General features: G+C 41.7%; 1 protein-coding gene across 10 annotated transcripts in view; it reads right to left on the bottom strand.

Annotated features, from left to right (window-relative positions):
• ITPR1 (inositol 1,4,5-trisphosphate receptor type 1) overlaps positions 1-27587 on the bottom strand; it is a 234033-nt gene that overhangs the window by 153038 nt on the left and 53408 nt on the right. For 8 of the 10 annotated variants that reach the window (XM_033925743.1, XM_033925747.1, XM_033925746.1 and 5 more), the window contains 17 exons: positions 25785-25871; positions 25120-25278; positions 22495-22593; positions 22225-22308; positions 21826-21972; positions 19002-19097; positions 16188-16342; positions 11526-11625; positions 10518-10678; positions 9740-9881; positions 6468-6626; positions 5886-6058; positions 4102-4221; positions 3705-3899; positions 1716-1967; positions 536-677; positions 128-281 (listed from right to left, as the gene is read on the bottom strand). In XM_033925743.1, the coding sequence (XP_033781634.1) occupies positions 128-281; positions 536-677; positions 1716-1967; positions 3705-3899; positions 4102-4221; positions 5886-6058; positions 6468-6626; positions 9740-9881; positions 10518-10678; positions 11526-11625; positions 16188-16342; positions 19002-19097; positions 21826-21972; positions 22225-22308; positions 22495-22593; positions 25120-25278; positions 25785-25871 (2425 nt within the window). Of the gene's footprint in view, positions 1-127; positions 282-535; positions 678-1715; positions 1968-3704; positions 3900-4101; positions 4222-5885; positions 6059-6467; positions 6627-9739; positions 9882-10478; positions 10679-11525; positions 11626-16187; positions 16343-19001; positions 19098-21825; positions 21973-22224; positions 22309-22494; positions 22594-25119; positions 25279-25784; positions 25872-27587 lie in introns of those variants that run through there. The other 2 variants (XM_033925753.1, XM_033925752.1) reach the window with 2 other exon arrangements.

Here is a 27587-nt window from a genome sequence, read left to right as displayed (position 1 = left end):
GGATCAGCTAACCTTGATCTTGATGTGACAATGCTCATTTTCTGGTACCAGTTTTCAGTGACATGGATTAAGCAATGGGATGCCAAGAAAGGGGGAAGGGAAGAGAAACACACCCGTGTCACCTCACCTTTACTCTCCTCACTCTTTGCCATCTTGCTGACTGGATAGGTCGTTGCCACATGTACACAATCCAAAATAGCAAGGAGAATTTTGGTCAGTCTCAGAAGGTCGCTGAAGTTGTAGAAACCAAAGTAGATGAGGTTCCTGGCTAGATTTACAACCTATTAAAATATGGATACTGTGTGAATATATGAACTTCTCACTCCCACTTCACAACCGATGGTGCACAAAGCTCAGTTCCCAAAGCCAAATGTTGAGACCAACATTTCCATCTTTGGGGCTTCCGAATGCTATGTGACGTAGGGCAGGGCTCAGGGCCTCTTTGGCACAACACAAGTGGCAAAGCAATCTCTAAACATTGCTCAACAAGGTACCCACCCATTTGAAGTGTGACCCCCCCCCACCTGATATTTACCTCAAAGGTAAGTTTATTTTTTTCTTTGTCAGAAAATGGAAAGTTCTGGCACACCACATCTCGCAAGTACTCTTCCACAAATTCCATAGTCTGGGCAAAGCGCTCCTTAATTTCATCCTTTGATGTGCTGCTGCTGTCATAACTGATGAAAAGATCATGCCAGTTACACTTCCTCCCCTGGGCTCAAACGTGCACACCTGCCGTGCTAGCACATCACCTCAATGCATAATTTTCTCCCTAGAGTTTTACACATTTCCACAGATCTGATCCCAGGGAGAGGATGCTAAAGCTGAAAAATCCCTCCCCCCATGAACTCCTGTTTCTGTAATGCAGGCAGTCCCCGGGTTAAGAATGAGCTGGATTTGTGTCTGTCTTTACCTAGCTCTCTCCTCCTCTTTCACCTTTTTATCGGTATATAATTATTGTGACTGACAAGCTCCTAATAAAGAACCACAGATCATTATGGACGAGTGAGAAGCAGCTCCTTAGGGCAGGAACGTATTCTACCCGAAGACTTATCAGTGCTATGTTCAGTAGGGTTATAAAACTTAAATTATTATTATTACAGATCACTTAATGGGAGCTGTTCAATTACTGGAGATCCTTCTGATCTGAATCATCTTCATATAAAAAATACAAGCCTAGACACGTGTGCTGTATCCTTTATTATAAACAGGCTGTGTTTATATGCAGAAGTGGTGGGAGGCCAGAGCAGCAGGCAGCAGCAGTGCGGGTTTTGGTGGGAGGGCTCAGTCGGCAGCAAAAGGCACCAGCTGAAGCCTGACAGTGACGAGGGGCCAAGCACAGCAACAGCTGGCGAAGTTGATTTGAGATCCTGGCCAGCACCATGCACCTTCTGTCGGAATAAACGGTGGCCAGCAGCACTGCCCTCCTTCATTTTGAGTGCAATACTTGACCCCTCTCATTTGGATTCGTGAGTCTCTCCTGCATTGCTCGATGTTATCATTTCCGGAGGGCACCAGAAGTGAAATCAAAGGAGCTGCGACCGCATACGCAAGTACAGGTCCAATGTAAGTCAGATGTTCGTAACCCGGGGACTGTTTGTACTCTGGTACCAAGTAGGTCCCAACAGCTACAGATTCTACTTGTTCTATAAAGTGTGGGGCTAGGCTCAAAACAGAAATACAGGAGCCACAGTTAACCTATTAAACACACTTACTCATCAACTGCTATTTCTGAGGGAATCTCAGACCACAGACGTGCATACTTGACAGGCGTAACCTGCTCCTGTGGGTCACGGTCCACATGCATGTGCAGCATCAATCGACAGAAAGAGGCACGCAGGTCATAGGGCAGATTTTCATCTGACATGCAGCGAAGAATCAAGTCCACATCCAGCTGCCCAGATATTTCATTAATAGCAAGATACTGACGGTCCAGACACATTCGAGCAAAGAGATTCAGCTGATATCTGTGCAAGGAAAAAACATCAGCTGTTACGCAGAGCTGGTGCAAAAGCGGTGGGCACCCTAGGCAAATCTTCTCTCCACCAATTAACTTTCAGGACTCTAGCCTGCAGCCTCCCCTTCCCCCTGCTGGTTTGGGCTTGTCAGGATATACTGTTTTGCTGTGGCTGCAGCTGCTCTTTGCTGACCTTCAGATGCCGCTGTCTTAGGATGGTGGAGGAAGTGACTAAAGATGTGAAATTTGAATGAGGTTCTGAAAAATTTAATGAGTCACCCAGACCATGGACATCTTTAAACAGTGTATTTTAGAGGGGAAAAACCAGAGCATGGAGACCCGGAACAGCTTGAAGCTCTAGTTGCTAAACAGAGAAGATAAACATGGAGAAATCAGGCACAGCATAAGAACTTAGAGCTGATGGGTATTTCCAAATCAGTGGCCAATGCTGGGCTGCAGGTAGATCATTTCAGTTGCTGGATGAGTTACAAACGTTTGGAGGACAGACTGTAGCCACACACACCCCTATCCGCAGACCACCAGACCAGGAGCTAAGGTAGGCCGAGGGGGCCAGGAAGGATGGAGTTCCCAGGGCACCAAGCATCATTTATGTAGTTATGTGGGCCCTAGCTGAATATCAACCAGGACTGCATAAGCTCTGGCAGCTATCAGCACTAAAATTAGCCCTGGAAATTTGATACCGGATCAATTAGCTACTTTATGTTTAAATGTATTTATTAAATTTCAACATGCAAGCAAACAAATCCAGCAAAACATAACTGGTCACTTACATATATGCACAGTATAATCCCATAACCCTCAGCAACTAGCTACTTTAAATGTGCCCATCATGGGTGTGGATATTTTAAGAGAGTTATCAAGCAGGCTAAATTCCACAAGACACCCAAGGCCTGATTGTTATAGGGTAGATTTTTATAAATTTTTTAGGACAAAATGTCTATCTCCATGAGTGAGAAGTACTCCATAGATGATTCTCATACGATATGAACATGGCTACTATAACAGTGATCCCCTAAGCAACTGGGCTCATACCATCCAACCTCTCTGTTAAACATCAACCAGAATTTCCTTGGGAAGATCATGAAAGCTCATCTGACAAAATAGCTCCTAGTTTGGTACAACCTAGTCATGCGAGCTTTGTAAAAAGAGAGTGGTGAAAGTGCAGCAAGGTTTTGAGCAAGAAAAGGATCTAGAGCCTTGCCCTCATACCAGAAGGCAAAGCTCTTCCAACTCTAAGCTCCAAGTGGAATCTCTCCTGGACGCAAACAAAATTTGAGGCACCCTCCAGCAAGTTTAAATAGTCTACAATTGAACTTCTCAACATCCAGATCATGAAGGACCTCTTGTTCTGAGTGATAATGGTCAGAAAGCAGTCTTGTCTCCACAAATCTTCAGAAATAGAGAACCAGACCTGCCATGCCATGGTGCAATGAAAATCATAGTTCCCTGATTCTGCTCAAGTGTCAGGAGAGTTTTCACTATGAGAAGTGTTAGAGGATACACATACAAAAAACCCTAACCCCAACTGAGCATAAAGGCATCCAAAGCTAGTCTGCAGCAGAACTGAGGAACTTTGAGATGTGTGGCTTAAAAGGTTTATCGAGGATACTTGGTTTGATACTTTTGTCTGTCCCAGTTGACTAGTTGCAAGAAAATGAATTTAATATTACATCCCTAATACAAGGGAGGTTCATATCCCAGCTGCTAGCAGTCATAGTGCATTTACCTGTAATAACTGAGTATGCCTTGGTCTTCCTTCTGTCCTTCCTTAGCATCCTGTGCCAATTCTCGAATACTCTTGCTGCGTGCTTCTTTGTTACTGTCCTTCCAAAATAACCAAACTTCTTCCTCATCTTCTCCAGCATCTAAAGGGCTTTCCCCACTTGACACACCTTCAAACTCAAATCGCGACAGAACTAACCTAGGAAGGAAGAAGAGAAGAGAGTCAGACTGAAGTCAAACTGCAGGAATGGAACAAAATCAGATCCAATCCCCTGTAGATCATCCAAAGCCTGGAACCTCCCCCTCTCGCATTAAAGCTCAGACCCTAGTCACTGCAGAAGTGCACTCGAGAAGGGACACAGGAAATGGACGCAGATTCCTTTCTGCATCACAATACTTACTTGGTCTCTATGAGAATGTCTGCATTGGCTGGATTCAACACAGCTTTACAGATGAGCTCTTGTGTGACTGGGATGGATTTATTCATGGAAACACAGAGGTCTGACAGATAGTCCAGAAACCTGGAAACACAAAAGCACAACTCTACATGTTGTAGAGATTATATTAAAGGCCCGTTGACTTACATATTTCTACTTCATTTCCTAAGTCCCTAGCACAAAGAATGAGATTTTTAAAATATTTTCTGGAGTCTACAACAGAGAACTCAACGACTTGAAAGCTTTAATAACTTTTACGTCAGCTAAAAATACTTCTGCAATATCTGAGGCACAGCAAAGATGCATAATTAGAGCCATGGGCTAAGAAGCTATTTAGATTTCAAGCACACTTTGACAAGCAAATAACTTGTGAACGTGAACACAATTTGCCTTGTGTTCAGATTTGGAAAGAGGCAAGTAATTAAATCTCAAATCCAACATCAAGTGACCAATCTTAGCTAAACTAGTGTGGTTACAAAGTTGTCCAGGACTTGCCATGTCTAAGTGAAACCAACATTTCAGACATCGTGCTGTGGTTTTCTTCAGATTATTGTACAAATATATGGAGGAATTAATTATATATTCAAAACGCAATCAAATGAATTTAACTTAAAGTGTTGAGTAATGCTCAAACTCAGAATCATTTCAACCGCAATGCTGAAACTATATAATGCTATCATTGGAGCAGTCCTCTCTCTCCAGCATTAATACATCTTAAATTGTCCATAAGCAGTAAAAAAAAAAAAAAAAAAAACAACCCAAAAAACAGAACTTAGCCGAATGACTCCAAAAAATCAAGTCCATTCTGGTGGAGCAATCTGTGCAAGTGTTCTCAGTGATTTAAAGCCATAAAAATACCAATATGTACATATTAGTTTTCCCATTTGCTTCAACTTTACAGATATCCACCAGAGGCACAAGAGAAGACTCAGTCCAAGAAGCTACATGGCCCCGAGTGGAATGAGCTTTGAGAAAATCTGAAAGAGGTTTCTTAGAACATAAGAACAGCCTTACTGGGTCAGACCAATGGTCCATCAAGCCCAGTAGCCCATTCTCATGGTGGCCAATCCAGGTCACTAGTACCTGGCCAAAACCCAGGGAGTAGCAACATTCCATAATACCGATCCAGGGCAAGCAGAGGCTTCCCCCATGTCTTTCTCAATAACAGACTACGGACTTTTCCTCCATGATATTGTCCAAACCTTCTGAATAAGGTATGACAAAGCAATAGCCTCCTTGATCCAGTGTGCAATCATAGCTTTAGAAGCAACATCCCCCTTACGAAGGCCCAAAAGGACAAAAAAAAGATCCAACATATGGTCAAGGTGAGGAATTACCCATCGGTGAAGGCTGGAGAGGTGACAAAGAACTGCAGATCTCACAGCATATCCTGAAGAAAGCCACAGCATGGTGGCTGAAACATCTATTCCACTTACTCAGACACAGTAAGACCTACACAACTACAACAATCATGATGCCAGCTGTAGAAGCCCAAGAGCCATATGGCCTATTCATTTTGCCCATCCATGCCATTTACTCTCACTTTCACTCCTTTAAAGATATGGGACTAAAAATAATAAATAAAATAAAAAAACAGTCTAGTGAAAGGTGATTATCACCGCGTTGGGACACGGAAGGGAGAAGGAGAGTCAAGACCCAAGTTCATAAATCGGGCATTTTTACACACACGCCCCTCCCAAATCTGACTTCTGTCGCACTGCTCAGCTCTCTCTGTCCAATGAACTTACCGTGGCTCCCTATTCTTTCGCACAAGGCTCACAAAGGTGTCAATCTCGGCAGCAGTGATGTGCTTCTCAAGCAATTTCCGGTTGTTGTGAAGAAGAGCTGTAATGGTGTCCTCTGCCAGTACATCGTATCCAATTTGTTTTTGCATGAAGCCAAACTGCTTGGCTATGTATTCCTAGGGAAAGGGAAACTTAGCACCCATATGTGCTAGACAATGACAAGCCCCACACATTTTCAAGAAAGTTAAGTGAAATAAACAGCATTATATGGTCCATCTTAATTACCAAAGACAACTGAAAATAACTAACACCATCTGCCCCTCACAGCTATGAGGTCAGAGCATTTGTTCCCACCACCTCATTTCTTAGGCTATTTACCCCAGGATTTTTAATTTTTTTTCTTCTTAGCTATTTCTGGGCAAGAATCCAAAGCTTTACCCTGTACTGTGCTTGGGTTCCAACTGCCGAAATTTCTGATTGACTCAGACAAGGCTAGGAGACTCTGCCAATCCCAAGATTAACATAATGAGACTATCACAGCAAGCAAGTGGGGTTTATATAGCATTAGCAATTAGCTTTCCTCACCTGATTTTTTCTATAGTCCTGCTGAGAATGTCTGAGAACACGGTAGCACAGGCGACAGATGTGCCTGAAAGGTGCATGCCGCTGGTCCCCAAGCTCCTCTAGCCTGAGCATCGGCCCATCACCACAGTCTGTGAAAGGAGCTTGCAACAGCTTGAAAATCTGGCCAGCAGGTTTTATAAAAGGAAGAAGAAACATGAAGTCTTGCAGATTTGTTTTTATGAGCATTGTAACAAATAGCTGACACCCCACACAGCTGCACAAGATTACTTTGGCAAATACATGTCAGCTACAGATTCATAAAGAGCAACAGGATTATCAGGAACCGTGAATAACAAAGCTATAATATCCATACAATAGCCCCCACAGAGATCATGAAATTACTCCAGGAGAAATTCTGCATTACTGCACAATGGACTTTTCTCACCTTCCAGTCAACCAGCTCCTAAGCCAGCCAACTTTAGGGTTCACATCTAGGACACTCGGTTTATAAGTTGTGTAAATTTAGAATATTATGTACAATTCTGGAGGCCGCACCTTCAAAAAGACATAAAAAGGATGGAGTAGGTCCAGAGGAAGGCTATTAAATGGTATATGGCGTATGGGGATCTCAATCTGTATACTTTGGAGGAAAGGCAGGAGAGGGGAGATATGATAGAGATGTTTAAATACCTATGTGATGTAAATGCGCATGAGGCGAGTCTCTTTCATTTGAAAGAAAACTCTGCAATGAGAGGGCATAGGATGAAGTTAAAGAGGTGATAGGCTCCGGAGTAATCTAAGGAAATACTTTTTTACAGAAAGGGTGGTAGATCCATGGAACAAACTCCCAGAAGAGGTGGTGGAGAACGAGACTGTGCCTGAATTCAAGAAGGCCTGAGATCTCTCTGAGAGAGAAAGAGATAATGATTACTGAGGATGGGCAGACTAGATGGGCCATTTGGCCTTTATCTGCCATCATGTTTCTATGTGTCTAAATGAACTGTGTCAAAGGCCATCTTAAGATCATCAAAGTCTTGCTCTTCTTTCATGCACAGAACTACTTCACCCTGTAATCTGTTCCACTCCCTTGGGTTTTAGCAGCCCCAATGTATTTCCCCCGCATTTAACATTAAATCTTAGCTTCCAAATTCAAGACCAGTGGTCTTCAACAAGCAGCCTCAGTAATCCATTTTGGCAGTCCTATAACCGATAGCTGAAATTTAATTTGCATACCATCAGGAGACAGCTAGAGAAGACCCCAAAGTTCCCCTGGGTCACGTGTACTTGCATGCCCTGTGTGGTCATATGAGGCAGAGCTTTTTCTCTATCTGCCTCTCAACTTTGCTGTCTCCTTCAGGTGAGCAAATTCACCACCAGCAATGTGTCTGACAGTCAAATCACAGAGGGCAATTCCAAAGGCAGCACAGAATTAAAACCAGCTTTACTGTTGTGCACTATCCCTGCTGACTTTTGCGATCATTTCATTCCTGAATAGTATGAGTCCAGATGTGGATCCCAGTTAGTTAACACTGGACAACACAAGTCTGCATCTTAAAATATTCATATACGAGAGGAGAGTTTATGACTGCACATGCAGAGCAGTCTAGTGTTTTGAGGAAGCTTGATAAGCCATGAAAAGCTTGTGCTATGAACATTTTGAAATAAAAAATGAGGAATAGGCTAACTGCAAACAGTCTCCTAGGTCTCCTACGATTGTGCGAGAAAATATGAACCAGGATTTTCTATGCTGATGGAACAATGTGCAGACACAAGTATCTCGTTAGTGATCTCTCAAGTGGTCAAGTTTATTTTGGTTTGATATACCGCTTTTTAATATATCCCATGCTTTCTTGAACTCAGACACAGTTTTTGTCTCCACCACCTCTACCAGGAGACTATTCTACGCATCTATCACCTTTTCTGTTAAAAAAAAAAAAAAAGTATTTCCTTAGATAAAAAGAATATTTGAATTTATTGGATCTAAATTTGCAGTTTTTGTCTTATTCTACTGTTATTGATTTTTTGGACATCTGAATCTCCAAAGTGGCTGGTCATCTACAAAATACTTGAAATCAAAAGTGATTCTTAATAACGAGATGTTTCAGAGTTACTATCCATGCAAACTCAAGGCTACATCTAGATTTTATGATGGGTATGCTCAGAAATGGCCGAGTTAAACAAGATAATGATTAATGTTGGATATCTTCTCCTGAAGGAATTGATTCCTTTGGTATAAGAATTAAGTTTAATAGAGAGATATATTGACCCTTGTTCTTCCATACGTAGTCTGCTTTATTGTCATATATTGCTAATTGAATTTACTGTCACTGGCAAACAATCATTTTTCACATTGTTATTAGAGCATTTCAGAGGGGCAAGAACTAAGGTAAACTTATCCTACACGCAACTGGATTGTAATAAATTGAGAACAGGTATAGAACATGTGGTATGAATGTATGATCTGAGGTCCCCACTGCATATACAATTCACAGGAAAAGTCCGCAAAGCATGTAACATCTTGCTTATTTATAATTTACATGGATTTTATGCCTCTGCTCTCCTATCCTGTCAAATTTCAATTGGAGGAACACAGGAGTCAACACAAATACTCCTAATCATTTCTATAGTTCTATAGCATAGTATATGCAGGTACTTTCTATGTCCCTAGTGGGCTCATAATCTAAGGTGTTTTTTGTTCTTGGGGCAATGGAAAGTTAAGTGACTTGCCCAAGGTCACAAGGAGCTGCAGCGGGAATTGAACCCAGTTCCCCAGGATCTCAGTCTACTGCGCTAACGATTAGGCTACTCCTCCACTCCACAAATGCTTTAGGCAATCATAAAACTGAATGTATACACTAGCCCATCACTGATCAGGTGCAGAGCAGCTCAGTTATAAGCAGCAGCAATAGATCATTCATTTAACGCACTAAATTAGGTGGCCGTCGGTCTGACAAGAGGCCATGACACAAAGAATCTTATAAGCAGCTGCTCTGGACTGTTTTGGAAAAGCAAGGCTACTCCGAGATATAGTTTAGATCTTGGGGCCATTATATCATGTCAGATGACTATGGAATTATGTAAGATAGGTAACAGTCTGAATAGAATTTATATGGAATGTTTGAAATTATTTCCCATTGTGTGTTAAATTTTTGTGCTATTTTCTACAATTTACTGGAAAATCACTGATTTCTTTAATTAAGTTAAATTTTAAACCACCTGAACTTTTCTCTCTAATGATTAAAAAGGAAAGCTCAGACAGATTATCCCATTTCTGGTAATCTCCTCATCCCTACCTGCTTTAGGATATTTTGCTCTCTCATCAGCTTCTGTCGCTCTCGGTTGGGTTTGTTCACCACCACCTCTAATACATCCTGCCCAGAATTCATTCCACCAACCACAAAATAAACTAGTTCCTCCAGCAGCTTTGTGACAGATCTAAAAGAAAGAAAAACGTGATACAACAAGTGCCCAGAGGAAAGAGGCAAAAGCAGCAAACTAGCAAGGGGCATGAAGAGGTCTTGAATTTAGACCAAGCAGACGACCTACAAAGTTGAGGGTAAGGGGCGGTCTGCTGCTAAACAGTAGCATTGTTTTTGGGAGTGGGTATCAAGAGTGCATTTCATTTAGGCATCAGGTTTGATGTTTGGCGGCTCATCTCTACAAGGTTTAATTATTACAAGCTCCAAGAACATCCCAAAGTCAGCAACTAGAGTACTAGGTCTGCCCAAGGACCATAGAGCATGGCCTCTGAAAGCCCCACCTTGTCCAGTCACCAAATTATCAGACAGGAAACCTATCTGCTGCTTCTATTTTATCCACATGTTATAGAAACAACAATGGCAGAACTTCCATTAGAAAGGAGACTGTTCTTGCTACCCACACCCCATTAGAACGCCAAACAAACACAGAAGGTAGAAGGATGTTTGCATCCCCACTCCAAACATTTTTTGATACTTGTCAGAGTATCAAGCTGTACTACAGCCAAGCACTGGGAACTGAGAATCTGCCAAGGGAGGTCTGTTTTGTGATTACCCCAGAAGACCAACAGACTACGGCAGTCTGGGCTCTGACCTCCGTTCATTCTGGATGATGGTTCCCTTCTCCAGCTTGCCTGCAATGGATGACAGCACCTTGCTGGCATCATTGGCAAAGTCCAAGTCCCGAACTTCTGCAGGGGATACTGGTACGATAGCAAATGCTTCTTTATCTTCTTTTACAGGGGAGGTCCCAATCTAGAATCAAAGTTTGGTGAAGGACAAAGATGAGACAAGAAAGCAGGAGACATAAAAGCAACAGCTTTTGTAAAGCAGATCAGAATAAGGTAAAACCCAAACAAAAAATGGCAGTAGAGAGAGAGAGACCATGGTTACTTTGGCAAATACATGTCAGCTACAGATTCATAAAGAGCACAACAGGATTATCAGGAACCGTGAATAACAAAGCTATAATATCCGTACAATAGCCCCCACAGAGATCATGAAATTACTCCAGGAGAAATTCTGCATTACTGCACAATGGACTTTTCTCACCTTCTAGTCAACCAGCTCCTAAGCCAGCCAACTTTAGGGTTCACGTCTAGGACACTTGGTTTATAAGTTGTGTAAATTTAGAATATTATGTACAATTCTGGAGGCCACACCTTCAAAAAGACATAAAAAGGATGGAGAGCCATCCAATTCACCCATCTACAACTACTAATCTTTACTATCCCTTCAATCTTCCTCAAGACATCCTTTGTGCATGTCCTATGCTTTCTTGGATTCAGATACCTCATCTCCACCACACAACCACCACTTTCTCTAAAGGAGTATTTCCTTAGAAAACACCCATAGAAGGCTGAGATAGAGCCTTCATTCTGGAAGGTGGTTTGGTGGGGCTCAAGGTAGGCTTGGAAGTAAAGAATAGATGGAAAAAGCAGTGAACGGAAGGAACCTTGGTGTATGAGCAGTCTGGAGAAATCAGTATACAGAGCGTTCTTTAAATTTAAAATTTTACTTCTTTGATCTTTTTAATGCTAGAAATTGCCTATACTTTCAGATGTGCCAGGAGGCAAAGAGTGGACATTGCCAGAGCACTTACCCTGAGCATTACTGGTTTCTCCTCCTCTTTGTCGATGGGGGTGTTTGTGCTATGAACCCATGTGTTTGTGCAGAGATGTCTCAATCTAACATAGGAATTCCTGAAATAGACAAAGATAGGCAGCGTCTTAGGAAAAGGTGAAAAATATGCCAAGCTCTGGTATTCCTGTCTAAGAAAGAGCTAGGATGCTATTTAACGTTGCCCTTATAGAAGCAGATAAGATTCTGGGAGGTGTGTACAGTCAAGAGATTTTCACATTTCAAATTAATTCCTATTTGTGTCATACATAAGAACATAAGAAGTTGCCTCCACTGGGTCAGACCGAGGTCCATCTCGCCCAGCGGTCCGCTCCCGCGGCAGCCCATCAGGTCCGCGACCTGTGAAGTGGTTTCTGACCACTTCTATAACCTGCCTCAAGTTCTATCTGTACCCCTCTATCCCCTTATCCTCCAGGAACCTATCCAAACCCTCCTTGAACCCCTGTACAGAGTTCTGGCCTATCACATCCTCCGGAAGTGCGTTCCATGTGTCCACCACCCTCTGGGTAAAAAAGAACTTCCTAGCATTTGTTCTAAACCCCTTTCAATTTCATCCTCCTCAGTTTATAAACTGAGGAAACACTGAACCTCCAACATCTTACATACATGCCGCCAGGTCACATTGCACAAAATACGCTGATGTTATTTAACTGGATAAAACAGGTAGCATATGTATGTGATGTCATACAGGTCAGGCACACACAATGGAACATTAGGTTCTTACCTGGACAATCTTCTTTCTGTTAAAGGACATAGGAGTCTGTACTCTAGGTGAATTACCTCTGGTCACGAGCTGCTTGCAGAAGGATGTCAATCATATCTTTCAGCTCCTGCTCCTTCACCAGTGGAGTCTAGTGCCCTCTTCAGTTTGAACCAAAGCAGTCCATCTTTACTGTAACAGAACAAAGCAGAAGGAGGGGACACAGGGAACTTCCCTGAAAAAAACAGTACATTTCTATTTATTTTAAAATATTTATTTACTGCACTATCATAAAAGTCTAGGCAGTTCACATATAGTAGATATTTGAAAGCTAGCTATAAAAAGGGAAGTATTGCTAATATGTGATTTTAACATGCCAGATGTTGATTGGGGTATCCTTATTGTGGGGTCTTCTAGAAGTAAGGAGATCCTGGATTCTCTATAAGGAGAACTATTCCAGCAGTTGGTAATGGAACTCACGCGGGAAGGGGTCATACTGGACTTAGTGCTTACAAATGGATAAAGCATTTCTGATGTTACAGTGGGTGATCATCTGGCATCCAGTGATCACTGAAGACAGGTGTAGAAAGGGCTCATTCAACAGAAAAGGTTTTAGACTTTAAAAAACTAACTTTGTTCAAATGGGGGATTACATCAAGCAACTGTTATTTGGATGGGAACATCTGAAAGAAGTAGGAAAGCAGTGGGCAAAACTGAAAGGAGCTACTGTAAGGGCAACACACCATTTTGTAAGGAAAGTGAGCAAAAGTAAGAGGAAGAGAAGGCCACTTTGGTTCTCAAAAGCAGCAGCTCAAAAGATAAGGAAAAAGAGGTTAGCTTTCATAAACTACAAAAGATCGCAGAAAGAGGAAGACAGGCAAAAATATCTGGACAAAGTTAAGCTGTTTGAGTAGTCAGGAAAACAAAGATACAAACGGTAAAAACGGGGAGACAAGACATTTTTTAGATATATTAGTGATAAGAAGTGCATAAGTGGCATTGAGACTCACAGGTGAAGGGGAGAAATATGTAGAAGCTGATTTTAAAAAAAGCTGAATTGCTTAACAAATATTTCTGTTCTGTGTTCACGGCTGAAGCACCAGGAGTGGGACCGCAGAAAACAAACATGGATAGGGCTGGAGAAATGGTAGACCCTGATCAATCTAGCTAGCTAAACTAAAGATGAATAAAGGGATGGGGCCTTATGATGCACATTACATTACATTAGGGATTTCTATTCCGCCATTACCTTGCAGTTCAAGGCAGATTACAAATGGATTGTCCGAAGATTAGAAGTCTTTAGGGAGTAGTTTGTACATTTCTTTGAGTTGCTAAGGATTACAACTGAGTTGTCATGGTATTGGAAGTACATATGTAGTAGATGCAGGTGATGCTTGGGACGTTTCTGACTGTGTGTGTTTGGTTTTATGTGTTTTTTTGAATTGAAGGGATTTTATTTCTTTTTTGAAGGTTTTGTAGTCTGTGGTTGTGGTCAATAGGATGTAGAGTTGTGGGTCAAGTGTTGCAGCTCGAGTGGCTAGGAGGTTGTCATACAGTTTTTTTTCTTTTGACATTTTTAGTTGGAGAGTGTGTGAATGGTGTGTGGGTTCTCTCCTATGTCTAGTTGAGGTGGATTGAACTAGTCGATTGTTCCAATAAGCTGGGCTGTCTCCGTTTATTGCTTTAAATCAGGGGTGTCCAACCTTTTGGCTTCACTGGGCCGCATTGGCCGAAAAAAATGTTTCTGAGGCCGCACAATTTTTCAAATGCTGCAGCAAGACACAGGAGGGATCTGGCAAGATGGTAAACACCCGGGGGCAGCAGAGGAAAACACTGCATCACCCTCCACCGGGGCCTCACAAAATACTTCACGGGGCCGCAAGTTGGACACCCCTGCTTTAAATAGTAGGCAGTAAATTTTGAAGTGTATTCTCGCTTGTATTGGGAGCCAATGTAAGTCGTGGTATGCCTCTGTGATGTAGTCAAATTTTTTCAGTGAGTAGATCAATCTTATGGCTGTGTTTTGTATTGTTTGTAGTTGTTTTATCATGGTTGCTGTGCATGGGAGATATGTTGCAGTAGTCTTATTAGACCTAGTATTAGGGATTGTACCAAGAGTTGAAACTGTTTTCTGTCGAAGAATTTTCTGACTTGCCTCAGGTTTCTCATGACTGCGAATAATTTTTTTATTACATCCAAGTATATTGAAGGAACTTAAGGAAGCTCTGGTGGCTCCACTTGCTGACCTTTTCAATGCTTTTCTAGATTCAAGAGTGGTTCCAATTGACTGGAGAAGGGAGATGTGATCTCTTTCCACAATAGTGGAAGTAAGGAAGAAGTAGGGAACTACAGGCCGATAAGTCTGACTTCTATGGTAAGTGCTTTTAAAAAGAGAGAATAGTGATGTTTCTGGAATCCTGAAGATTACAGGACCCAAGGTAACATGGATTCACTAGAGGCAGATCCTGTCAGACAATCTGATAATTTTCTTTGACTGGGTAACCAGAGAATTGGATAGAGAGAGTACGATAGATGTGGTGTATTTAGATTTTAGAACAGCCTTTGATAGTATTCCATAGAGGCATTTAATAAATAAAACAATGCTGTTGGGATGTGTCCCAAAGTGATGAACTGGGTCTGGAAAAGGTTGAGTGGAAGGCAACAGAGGTTAGTGGTCAATGGAGATCTCTCTGCAGAAAGGAATGTGGTGTGGCTCAAGATTCAGTTTGTGGGCATGTTCTTTAACATTTTTGTAAGTAATATTACTGAAGAGCTGTCAGGTAAGATTTGCCTCTTTGTAGATGATACCAAAATCTGATGGTATAAATAACATGAGAAAGTTGGGAAGAACAATTCTAAAAAAGAAATTGTAAGACCCCTGAGCCAGGCCAAGAGCCGAAACACTGAGTGTCGGGTCTTTAATCTGAAATAAAGAAATTGCCCCAGCTCTGCAGGCGTTTACACTCTTCTTTCGGGTGTCATTGCGTTGTATTGTGTATTTGGAACTCCTTTTTTGTGTGTTCTATGTTTCTATAATCATAAAGCTCTATGACATCACAATGCAGGTGTAAAGAGCCTTAGCTAATAGGGAGAGGAGGAGACAGTGGATGCTGCAGATGGGCAGACTGGATGTGCCATTTGGCCTTTATTTGCCATCATGTTTCTATGTTTCTAAAGCAGGCTGGCTCAGCAGGTACACCTTAGGATTATCCTGCAAGTTGTAGAAAGCCCATGCAGAATATGTGTCCTCTCCCAGGCAGAGCTACCCCAAATTAGGAGAACTCTAGGCACCAAAGCCTCATGAAATAGATAAAAAAATACCTGAAAATAAAAACCAAACAGAGCAGATCAGAACACACCTGCTCAGCTTGCTTACAGAAGGAAAAACTGAAGAGGGCACTATACTCCACTAGTGAAGGAGGAGAAGCCGAAAGATGTGATTGACATCCTTCTGCAAGCAGCTTACGACCAGAGGTACTTCACCTAGGAGTATATTTATTTATTTCTAAAATTTCTTAACCGCCTATAAGTAAGCGGTTTACAGCGTAAAACATTTGCAATGATTCAAACAATATATGACAATACTTTCTGTACACACATTTAACCCACTAAAAATAGCAGGGAACTACAGTAGGATTACATATCATCAATCGTTAATGACTTAAGAGCATTGTTCAGATTCCTCTTTATACATCTCCCTTCCACATAGCATCGTAAGAAGGCATCTATATACAGTTGAATTTTTAACATTCGCTTAAACTATGTCCTTGCTACAGAACTGCTAATGTACATATGACCATCATTGCTGCTTCACAGACTGTCTTGTATATACACTGCATCCACCATTTCATGCTTAATGGGAACTGAAAAGCACGTTTTCACAAGAATGGACTCAGCATTACTGGAAATTACTGCATGTCATACCTGGGGACAAGGCTATCCCCACCGCGCAAAGTGGTTGGATCCAACTCAAATATGGATGAAATATCATTGCCCTCAGGCACGGATACCAGAGTATACATCATCTTCTCTTGTATATTCCGTAAGCGAGTGTGAGAGGCTTCTTGCTCTGCATCCATCTATGGAGGAACCAGTCCACAAAACAGACATCATGGAATCCATTCCCAATTCAAGCATTTGAAAGCATTTAATGCCCTGGAGGCACCTCAAACCACTACAATCGCATCCAGTTCCATTGCAGTTGTGCTCACTTTATGAAGTGTTTCCACAGAAGAAAAAAAGAGGGCAGGAGTTGGTGAGACAGGTAGGAGCAAAGGTGGAAAGAATAAGAGATCCCAACAGTGGAGAAGAGCAGAGACATACCCTACAGAACACATTAGCCTGCCAACTGCACACAAAACTGATGGTTCTTGGAGGCGTTTATGCTTTTGTGAATCTTTCCCCTGTAATTGATTTAATCATAGGTTCTCCTGGACTCATACAGTCAGTCTACATAACCCTCAAGCTGATCCTTCATAGTCATATTTCCACTTATGCCTTATCCTTGGACACCACTGTTAAGAGCCCACAGAGGAAATGGAAGAAATATACCTTGTTCAATTCAGAGATTGTTACATTAGCTAGCAAAGATGTCCTAAAACTGTGTCCACCTGGTAGTGTTGAGAGCTGGTACAGATGTGCAACTCCCAAAACTGTATTTGGGATTACTTGCACATAATCCAATGCAAAACTGCAAAGGGCCCCCAAAAGCATGTGTTTGGCCTGTTTTGAAACATTTTCTTTGAACTCTTTCAATCCAGAGAACCATCATTGCCACTTCTTTCCACATGGAACAGGCCAAGCTTTGTCAGCTGCAGCACTTGCTCTTCAAAATACTGGGTCCAAATCAATATGGATTCCATGCTTGTCCTTTCCTTACTCTATACAGTTTGTCTTTCTACCTTGCTGGCAAGAGCCACTTTAACACAAGTGAGAGCCGGTCTGGGGAAACCCAAACAGCTAAACGGCAGGGGAAGCCCCAAAGCAGCCTCCTGCCACTCAACTGTTTGGGGTTTTTTTCTTTTTTTAATGGCACAGATGTGTGTGTATTACAAATGCACAATATCTGCCCCATTAAATTTTATTTATTTTAGTATTTATATACCACTTATAGCCTGTGGTTTACATTCAGGTATTCAAGCATTTTTTCCCCCGTCTGTCCTGGCGGGATCACAATCTATCGAATGTACCTGGGGCAATAAGGGATTTAGTGACTTGCCCAGAGTAAAAATTAAAAAAAAAAAAAAAGAGGTTGGAGCCTAAAGCCCTGTTTGTCTCAGACATCTAAGGCTAGGTACTTGAGACTTGGGTTGGCCACTGTTGGAAACAGGATATTGGGCTTGATGGACCTTCAGTCTGTTCCAGTATGGCAATTCTAAACTAAAACTAAACTAAACCTTAAGTTTGTATACCGCATCATCTCCACAGAAGTAGAGCTTGACATGGTTTACAGTAATTGGTATAGAAAGAAACTACAATGAAAAGTAGAAGGGCTTAGAAAGAGAGGCTTAGAGGGAATTAGTAAATCGATGAGGGAGAGGTCATTGCATTTTGGAGAAGAGCCAAGTTTTCAGATGTTTTCGGAAGAGTTGGAGGGAGGATAGGCACCGAAGTGGGGTGGCAAAACTGTTCCAGAGTTCGGTGATCCTGAAGGAGAGGGAAGTCCCTAGTTTTCCTGCATGGGATATGCCTTTTAATTTTTGAGTGGATCTGGTGGTGTTGGGGTTATAGGAGTTCCAAGATAGTGGAAAAAGGGGAGGCAGGATACCGTGTAGAGACTTGAAGGTTAGGCAGGCGCATTTGTAGTGAACCCTAAGGATTACTGGAAGCCAGTGTAGCTTAGACAGAAGCGGGGAGACGTGGTCAAATTTGCTTTTTGCAAAGATTATTTTAGCCTCAGTGTTCTGGATCCGCTGGAGTCTGTGAAGGCTTTTCTTTGTCAGGGTTAAGTAGATAGAGTTACAGTAATCCAGTCTGGAAAGAATGATGGATTGTACGAGGACAGCAAAGTGATGATGATGGAAGCAGGATCTCACTTTCCTTAACAAGTGAAGATTGAAAAATCATTTTTTTACTAAGGAATTAAGGTGGTCATTGAAAGACAGTGTGGAATCAATGATGATGCCTAGTACTTTGCCTGAATGTTCAAGATGCAATGTGGTGCCAGAGGGCAGAGGGATGAGGGTGGGTAGCTTATCTAATTCTTATGTTCTTAAACATTGATCAAGCAAACAAACATGGCACCATCCAGACAGCTGCAAGAAGCTAAGGCAATGGTAGTTTCCCAGAAAGCCTCATCTTCTGCTTAGCTTTACATAATCATTTCTTTATGGTAACCAGTTCAGCAGAGAACTATGGGCCACAATTAATCCTAAGTATAGATTTGTGAGAATGTATATCTGCAAAGTTCAAGTATCATGTACCCTTCAATATCAACTCTTGACACACTTGTCAACACTAGCAAGCAGACACGATCTAGAAAACCTTTGCTAGCTAATCCAACAATCTTTGAAGTGATCAAGGCCTGTGTTTCTGCCATTTCCTAGCTATTTTGTGCAGAATGAATTTTGCAAGAGCCATAGATTAGGAAGGTAGTGAAGCCTATGCTTTAAAAGTATTATAGTTTCGTACAACTGTATACGCTTGGGTAGTAGTTATTTCTGTCCATCCCTCCTGCCCCTCTAGTAAAAAAACCCCAAAAATAAAAACAACCCAGAATCAAGGGCAACAAATCCTCACCTCTGCAGCCAGATAGTGGCCTGTAGCAAGATGCTTGAATCTAAATAGACTGTTCCAGTATCCTGCCCCTCCACGACATGGGTCATGCTGCACCACCTTTTGGAGACAAAAGAAAGTTCTATCAATCAGGGAAATCCCTGGCTAGAAGAGCCTAGTCTGCATGTCTAAGAAAGCCATAAGAGCTCTGTTGCATGAAGGACTAATGAAACTTAGGAAAAGCAATTTCAGATCTATCTAGTACAGCCAATGACTTACCATCCCCAGATAATTTGGGCACATTTAAATAAGACTAAAATAAAGAAAATTAGATCAGAATGTGTCAGACAGTTTCTTGATCATCATCAGAGAGTTTGGTCTTCACTTATTATGCCCTAGTTATGTTTACAGGTTCATTTATTTGATAACTCACCATTTCAGTATGCACAGAAGTATAAGTGGTATGCAATATATAAAAAGCAAATAAGAAAAAAAAAAAAAAAAAAGAACGCTATCAATTAATAGTAAAGACCCACCCCAAAAGCATCCCATTATACAAATTAAAACAATACACTCCGATAGAATGCTCTCTATATCTACAAACCATAACACTAACCCTCCTTAAGCTCAGTTCCATAGGCCTGATAAAATAACCAGGCCTTCAACATCTTTTTAAAACAAGGAAAAGAAAATTCTTCCCTCAGATATTGAAGCAAAGAATTCTGCATCACAGGCACCTTTGAGTACTTTCCAATTTAGAATGTTTAACTTCAAGAACTTTAAAGAGAGATGCCTGACTAGAGCACAGTATTTTCATAAGTGTCAGAGGCAAACCCCGATTTAAAACTTTAAGTAGAATCACCACATACAGGCAGCCAAAAAATGAGCGAAGATGACCAAAGTATTCAAGCTGGCAAAAAGTATAATAGGTAGCTCACATGGAACACACTTCAAACGAACCCGACATGAGCCATGTTCCGGCAAATACCTGCTTCAGGGGTTCATAATCTCCTAAAATTGTAATATTGCATGAAGTTCATTATTTAGAATGTGGACCATCGAATAAGCATTCTCAAAATGAAAATGAATGAATGCTGTGGTGCTTGATTAATATACAATATGAATCTTAACTTGTCAGTCAGATTAACCAAATACTATGGCTTATAAATGTATGGCATACTAAATAAGATGAAATACGAGTCATACCCTGATGGCAATAAATATACTTTAACATATATATGGATCGTAAGTGCCCCTTTAAAAATAAATGACTAAGATACCATTTAAACCACTGCACAACGAAAAACTGAAAGACTGGAACTCTATATAAAGTACCTTTAAAAGATAGAACCAAAATAACAATAAGGAGACACAAACATGACATATAAGCCTTAAAAATGTGAAAATGAATCCTGAAAAATAACAGATGATAAAGAATATAGGATCTGGAATGATTTATAAAAAAGATTTCTAATCAACTTCCTGGTTCAGGCCCAATGGACTTATAACTTAGGGGTCCTTTTATTAAGGTACGCTAACCCATTTAGCGCGTGCTAAATGCGCACCTTAATAAAAAGGACCCCTTAATCTTAGTAGAAGTATAGGGTTACAACCTCTCCAACCCCATGCCAGCTCTGTGATGTAAATAAAATAAATTAAAAAAAAGACTTTTCCTCTCTCTTTTAGGTCCTAGTTCACGCTTGCTGTCTAACACCAGCTCTGGCAGGATACACATTTCAAATCTGACAGATTGTAATCACAAAAGAGAAAATTAAATTATTTTTTCTACCTTTTGTTGTCTGGTCATTATTCAAATCATGTTGGTCCAAGGCTCTGGTTGTCTTCTAATACTCGCTTGCCAGGGTCTCCTTCTTTCTCCGTGCTAACCATCCATCTTCCATCTCTGAGGAATACTCAGTCTACTACAGGCATTTTTATCTTATTTACTCTTGGGAATATGAAGAAATACATTGGACTGCTTTTTCAAGGAAAAGTGGGAGGGGGAGAGGAATTTTAAAAAGTATCTGGTCTGAACCCTGAGTCCAAAGGATCAGAGTCCAGGTCCCAAGGGGTTAAGAATTGTGTCTCCAATGTGCAAACCACCCCAGAGTTGTTTCTGAGTGGTCTTCCCAAATTAAATTAGCAACCCAAAACTCATTAGCCTTTTTGTATGCATTTGATCCTGTTAGCCCTTTAGAATCAAATAAGCGTTTGCTAAATCAAGTCTGCAGGAGCTGGATATTTCACAGCACAAACACTATTTTGTGCAGAAGTAACTGCCCATGATAAACTGATGATCAGAGTTTAATCTGTTCCCATTCTGCCGCTTTTTTCACCTTTTAACCCTCGAGGACGAGTGCTAATTAGCCCAGCCTGTGGTGGAGTGCTTTTTCAGTAGAGCGCTAACATTGACAGTACGCGGTTGGTTTGTGAACGTTGCTGAAGCACGATGAGACTCTCACGCATCGCCTCGTGATCTGGAACACACGGGAGAAATGGTGCCTTGCGACTGGCTGAGCCGCCAGCACCACGTGGCATGTTACTGCAGTAATCAGAGTAGGAAACGAGCAAAAAATACATTGTAGCTTGCGGGCCAAATCTAATTACCCTGTGGGCCAAATTTGGCCAGCGGGCCTGAGTTTGACACCCCTGCTCTAGAGGCACAGCCCTGAAGCACAGGGGGTGTTTTAGAAGCAATTATCCAGCTCAGACAGAGTCCAAACAGTGGTGTCCTGACCTTCAGATTCCAGAGCCAATTTGGCCGATGCAATGTGACCAGAAAGGCAGCTTGGTTAAGGTGCTAGGTCAAGGTATAGTGTTCTCCCATCGAAACAGACACGTCACTCACCTCCACCTCCCAAAGGGCTTTGGAGCTGGTAGCAGACGTGGCAGACTGACGCCCTGTCGTCCTCAGAAAGACATGCTGCTTCTTTCTGTGGTCATCACATGTAAGAAACTTTTCCTGCTCGGCATGGAAAAGCCGTACGACATCACCCTGCAAAAGCCAAAATACAGCAAACAGCAGCAGCAACCATTACATTGATGTCTTCTATCCTGCCAATACCTTTCAGTTCTAGGCAGTTTACAACAAGAAATTAGCCTGGATATTCCCAGGGAGATTACAAGGTTGATAGCTATAGTATGCATCAGGATGTGGGAATGGTCAATACAGTCTGGTTAGATCATTTGACAAATTTCTTGAACCATCTGCTCCCCTGCCTGCCTGAACATACAAGACACAACTTACACCCTTCAGGATATCATCCTTATTATCGCTCCACTTCATGAACAAGACAATCTTCCAGCTTGTGGTGCAGTTTACAGAATTGACCTGCAAGAAAGAAATCTTAAAAATCACCCCAAATCCACATGAGAGCCTAAATCTCATTACTGCTTAATACATTTTCACCATTAAATATTGCCTCCCCATAGCATGTCCCAGAACCTCCTCTACCATTACCACACCGTAGGAATTCGGTAGGGTCCCTAAACCTTTACATACAATGGTTTTTCTTACCTCATTGCAACCTGGATTATCGACTAGCTGGTGGCTACTGGCATGGAGAGGCTGTCCAGCATTTACTGGATTCAGAACAACTTTATCTCCGATAACAACCTTTAGAGAGGAGAAAACACCCCATCACAAATAATCAATGAGGCTTGTTTAGGAGCTTTGGGTAGCTGGAATTCTAGAAGTCTAGTAACAATAAAGTCAATGGAATAAGCACACAAAGCAGGTCAGGGCTACAATTTGCATACTGCTTTCTAAAGCCTTTAAGAGCATCTTTCTCAGGTGTGACTAATTCGCTTCCCAGTACCAATACTTTAGCATTAATGCAGTCACCAGAATGTTAGCTACATACCTTGGTTTTAAGCATTCCCCCGCCTAATACAGAGCTTCTAAAACTGGGCTCAGGATCCTAAATGGGTTAACGTGTGGGTCTCTAAAGGTGCAACATTATTCTGTACCTCTACGGGAAGAAGTGGGTCCAACTATGACCTGGATTGGCCACTGTGGAAACAGGAGACTGGCTATTCTTATGTTCTTATGTACCAACAGAGGAGGCAGTGAAAAAGAGAACTGTTGTGTTTTGTCAAGATAAGATGAAGCTGAGGGTAAGTGTGATATGCAAATCATAGTTAAATGTTTGAATGATGCTCAGAAATAAAGAGTGACATGGCCAAAGTAGCATGCATTGAAAAGATTAGTATAGAAGCAGTAGTAGAACTATCAAAGTTGCCATGGGGTAGCAGAGGGAGGAAATTAGGGAAACCAATTATTGCCCTATCACTCAATGAATGTGAAGAGTTGCAAGAGGACCTCACAATACTGAGGGAGTGGGCATCAAAAGTTGTAAAAAAAACACTACATTAACTGTATTCACAAGGGAACATTGTATGTTGTTTGGAATTTTTACTTCTCTGTCTGCACTTTTTGGGATTTTAAAGATAAAGGGGTTTCCTAGTTTTTAAAAAGGGCTTCCTTCAGTGAGTCTGACGTCAGAGCCAGGCAAAATGTTAGAGACTATTCTAAAGAACAAAATGACAGAACATATACATAAGCATGGATTAATGAGAGAAAGCCAACATGGTTTTAGTCGAGGGAAATCTTGCCTCACCAATCTACTGCATTTCTTTGAAGGGGTGAATGAACATATGAATAAAGGTGAAGCGACTGATATTGTGTATTGGATTTTTAAAAGACATTTGACAAAGTACCTCATGGAAGACTTCTGAGGAAATTAGAAAGTCACGGAATAGGAGGTAATGGTTGAAAGGTTTAAATGGTCAATATTCTCAATGGAGAAGGATAAATAGTGGGATTCCTCAGAGGTCTGTGGGAGACCTCTGCTTTTTAACATATTTATCAATGATCTAGAGATTGGAATAAGTAGTGAACTAATTACGTTTGATGATGACACAAAGTTGTTAAATCACAAGAGGACAGTGAAAAATTGCAAGAGGACCTTGTGAGCCTGGAAGACTGTCAAAATGGCAGATGACGTTTAATGTGAGCAAGTGCAAAGTGATACGTGTGGGAAAGAGGAACCCAAACTATAGCTATGTGAGGCTGGGTTCTGTGTTAGGAGCCAGGTGTCATTGTTGGGGGATACGTTGAAACCCTCAACTCAATGTGCGGCGGTGGCAGCTAAGAAAACAAATAGAATGTTAGGAATGATCAGGAAAGGAATGGAAAACAACGCTGAAAATGTAAGAATGTCCTTGTATTGTTCTATGGTACGGTCGCACCTTGAATACTGTGTGCAATTCTCAAAAAAGATGGGATGACTTCCCTCTAAGGAAAGGCTAAAGCAGCTTAGAGAAGAGATGGCTCAGGGGTGATATGATAAGAGGTTTATAAAATAGTGAGTGGGGTGGAAAGAGTACATTTACTCTTTCCAAAAATACTAGGACTAGGGGGCAGGTGATGAAGCTACTAAGTAATAGTTTGGTGTTGTTTTTTTTAAACGGAGAAAATAATTATACTCAGGAATTTGTTGCCAGAGAATGTGGTGAAATCAATTAGCTGAGTGAGGTTTGGATAATTTCCTAAAAGGGACGTCCATAGGCCATTCTTGAGATGGCTTGGGGAAATCCACTGCTTATTGCGTTTTGCTACTTGGGACGGCCGCTGTTAGAAACAGGATATTGGGCTTGATGGACTTTCGGTCTGTCTCAGTATGGCAATTCTTATACATTAGAAAGAATAAACCAAACTATGGCGTCACTGTGCACAACAGAAACACCTCATCATGATGTGAACTGATAGTCAAAAAGAAAATACTAGGATTTTATTAGAAAAGATACAGAGAGAAGTAGCTATGTAGACTTTTACACTATTAATAACAAATTTCCCTTCTTCAACAGTAATTTCATGTTGTCTGGTCTATTCTGAGCACTGCTATGTACACAGCCACTTCCTTCTTGCTTTATGTATTTGAAGTGGGCTGTCAGTCAATTTACTTCTGAAAATATACAGGCACTATCATAGTGCCTCTGAACAGAACCGTGTAAAACCACACCTTGTGCTGTTCTGGTCTATTAAACACTAGACAAGGAACCACCCTTAGCTGCTGCAGAACACAGATCACTATAGAAATGCAAGCAAGTGAAGACGCAGCAATGACATGCCTACACTTACACTATCTCCTATGGAGCGCAGCTTATAGAATGGCTGAATGTAGAACCAGGACCCCTCGTTGCCAGCTTCATCCAGGGTTACCCTCATGGCATTCTTCTCCAGCAGGGCTGGCAGCCTCTTATTCACAGTGAGGTATTTGTTACTCTTTAAGTGCAGCAGCTGCAACGGTTATGAAACCAAACTTAATTCCCAGGTACATTAAACAATGCAGCTAGCACTGAGAAAGCACGGAGATCTGCCTGTGTACATCTGCTGTGCCAAACCTCTCTCAGAAACAGCCCAAAGCATTTCTTTGAGCCCTGATCACATTCATGTACAGGGAAGTGGTCTTTGGAGCTTCCTACTCTGGGTGTCTTCATGGCATAATAAGGGGGTGCTGGTGTCTCTCCTGCTCCCCCACTGCGTGCCTTCAATTCTGTACCTCTAACTCTTTGCCAGCATGAGTAGCAACTCCAACCTGCTGCTAGCACAAGCCTTGCTGCTCCTTCTGATGTTACTTCCAGGTCCCGCAATGTCAGAAGGAGAGCAGACGCTGGCACAGGCAGAAAGTTAGCTAAACAGGGGAAGGGAAGGGGAGCTTGTGCAGTGCCACCTCCCCGGACGCTTCCCATCCTCGCTACACCACTGGTCTTAGACTCTCATGGAATTGAGCAAGAGGTACAAACCTGGATCACATTACCATACTGGATAACTGTTCCCAGAAGCTTCTTGCTCTCCGTCTCATTTTGTTTCTTTTCCAAATCTGCTGCATGCTGAAAGATAGAAAAGACATGCAAGGCTTCATAACACCATTTATAAAAGGAACAGAAATAGTCCTCCCTCTACTGCTATATCCCCATGCCATCACCGATTCCCTCAACCTTGCTTCCTGCACCTCACAAATTCAAGCATTACCCAATCAACCATACACTGCAGGTTAATTATTCTTTGAGTGAAATAATATTTCTTCCTATTGGTTTTAAAAGTATTTCTCTGTAACTTCATCAAGTGTCCCCTGGTCTTTGTAATTTTTGATGGAGTGAAAAATCGATCCACTTGTACCTGTTCTACTTCACTCAGGATCTGGGGAGATATGATTGAAGTCTACAAAATCCTGAGCGGAGTAGAATGTGTACAAGTGGATCGATTTTTCACTCCATCAAAAATTACAAAGACCAGGGGACACTCGAAGTTACAGGGAAAAACTTTTAAAACCAATAGGAGGAATTTTTTTCACTCAAAGAATAGTTAAGCTCTGGAACGCATTGCCAGAGGTTGTGGTAAGAGCGGATAGTGAAGCTGGTTTTAAGAAAGGTTTGGACAATTTCCTGGAGGAAAAATCCATAGTCTGTTATTGAGAAAGACAAGGGGGAAGCCACTGCTTGCCCTGGATCGGTAGCATGGAATGTTGCTACTCCTTGGGTTTTGGCCAGGTACTAGTGACCTGGATTAGCCACCCTGAGAACAGGCTAGTAGGCTTGATGGACCATTGGTCTGACCCAGTAAGGCTATTCTTATGATATCACTCCCAGACCATGTGACTGCTCTGAAAGAAACCTCATTACCAGATGCCAGGGTCAGATATTTCTACATAGCAGGGTCACCAGTTCCACGAGAAACTCAGGCACTTCGTCTGGATGCTTGACCCGATGTCAACCTCTCAATCCCAAACTAAGATTTTAATAAAATACCAGATCCCTTCAAAAGCATAAACTTTAAAAACTATGACCTTTTAGGCAGAGTGCCCTACTGTAAATAGATTTTAAAACTCCCATCTCTGGTCAGAAACCAAAACAGACACAGAAGAAAAGCTGAAAAATACAGATCACTGGTGCGATTACCATACAATTTGAGATTTCAAGCTCTGGTTTTAGCTGAGACAAGCCTCAGAGCGTCCATCCATTACCTTCAGAAGTGCTGTTAATACCTGAAGCCTTTTCTCAGGAAGTGTTTCGCAGTCACCAGTTTCAACAGTACGTGGGCACCGATAGGTTACTTCAACATTTGTTGTACAGAACTCAGTATGAAGTAGTGCCATAAATCATACAGAGGCATTACTAGGAGATACCTTTCTCTACATATTACCCATTGCCTATATTCCTGGGGGAAATCTGCTTAAAAATTTTTAATTCTGTGCAAAATATAAGAATTTCCCCCTTCAGCCTTGGCAGATTCAGCCCCCAAGTTTTGCTGTTTCCTGTTTCTTCTCAGCATTATTCTGTCCCCTGGTTTTCTCCTTCCCCATCCTCATCCCTCTCTATTCATAAGAACATAAGAATAGCCTTACTGGGTCAGACCAAAGGTCCATCAAGCCAAGCAGCCTGTTCTCACGGTGGCCAATCCAGGTCACTAGTACCTGGCCAAAACCCAAGGTGTAGCAATATTCCATGCTACCAATACAGGGCAAGCAGTGGCTTCCCCCGTGTCTTTCTCAATAACAGACTATAGACACTTACTCCAGGAACTTGTCCAAACCTTTCTTAAAACCA

Source organism: Geotrypetes seraphini, chromosome 17 (assembly GCF_902459505.1).
Source record: "Geotrypetes seraphini chromosome 17, aGeoSer1.1, whole genome shotgun sequence".
NCBI classification, from domain to species: domain Eukaryota; kingdom Metazoa; phylum Chordata; class Amphibia; order Gymnophiona; family Dermophiidae; genus Geotrypetes; species Geotrypetes seraphini.
Note: the sequence above shows the minus strand (reverse complement) of the source record. Positions and strands in the feature narration are given on the sequence as shown.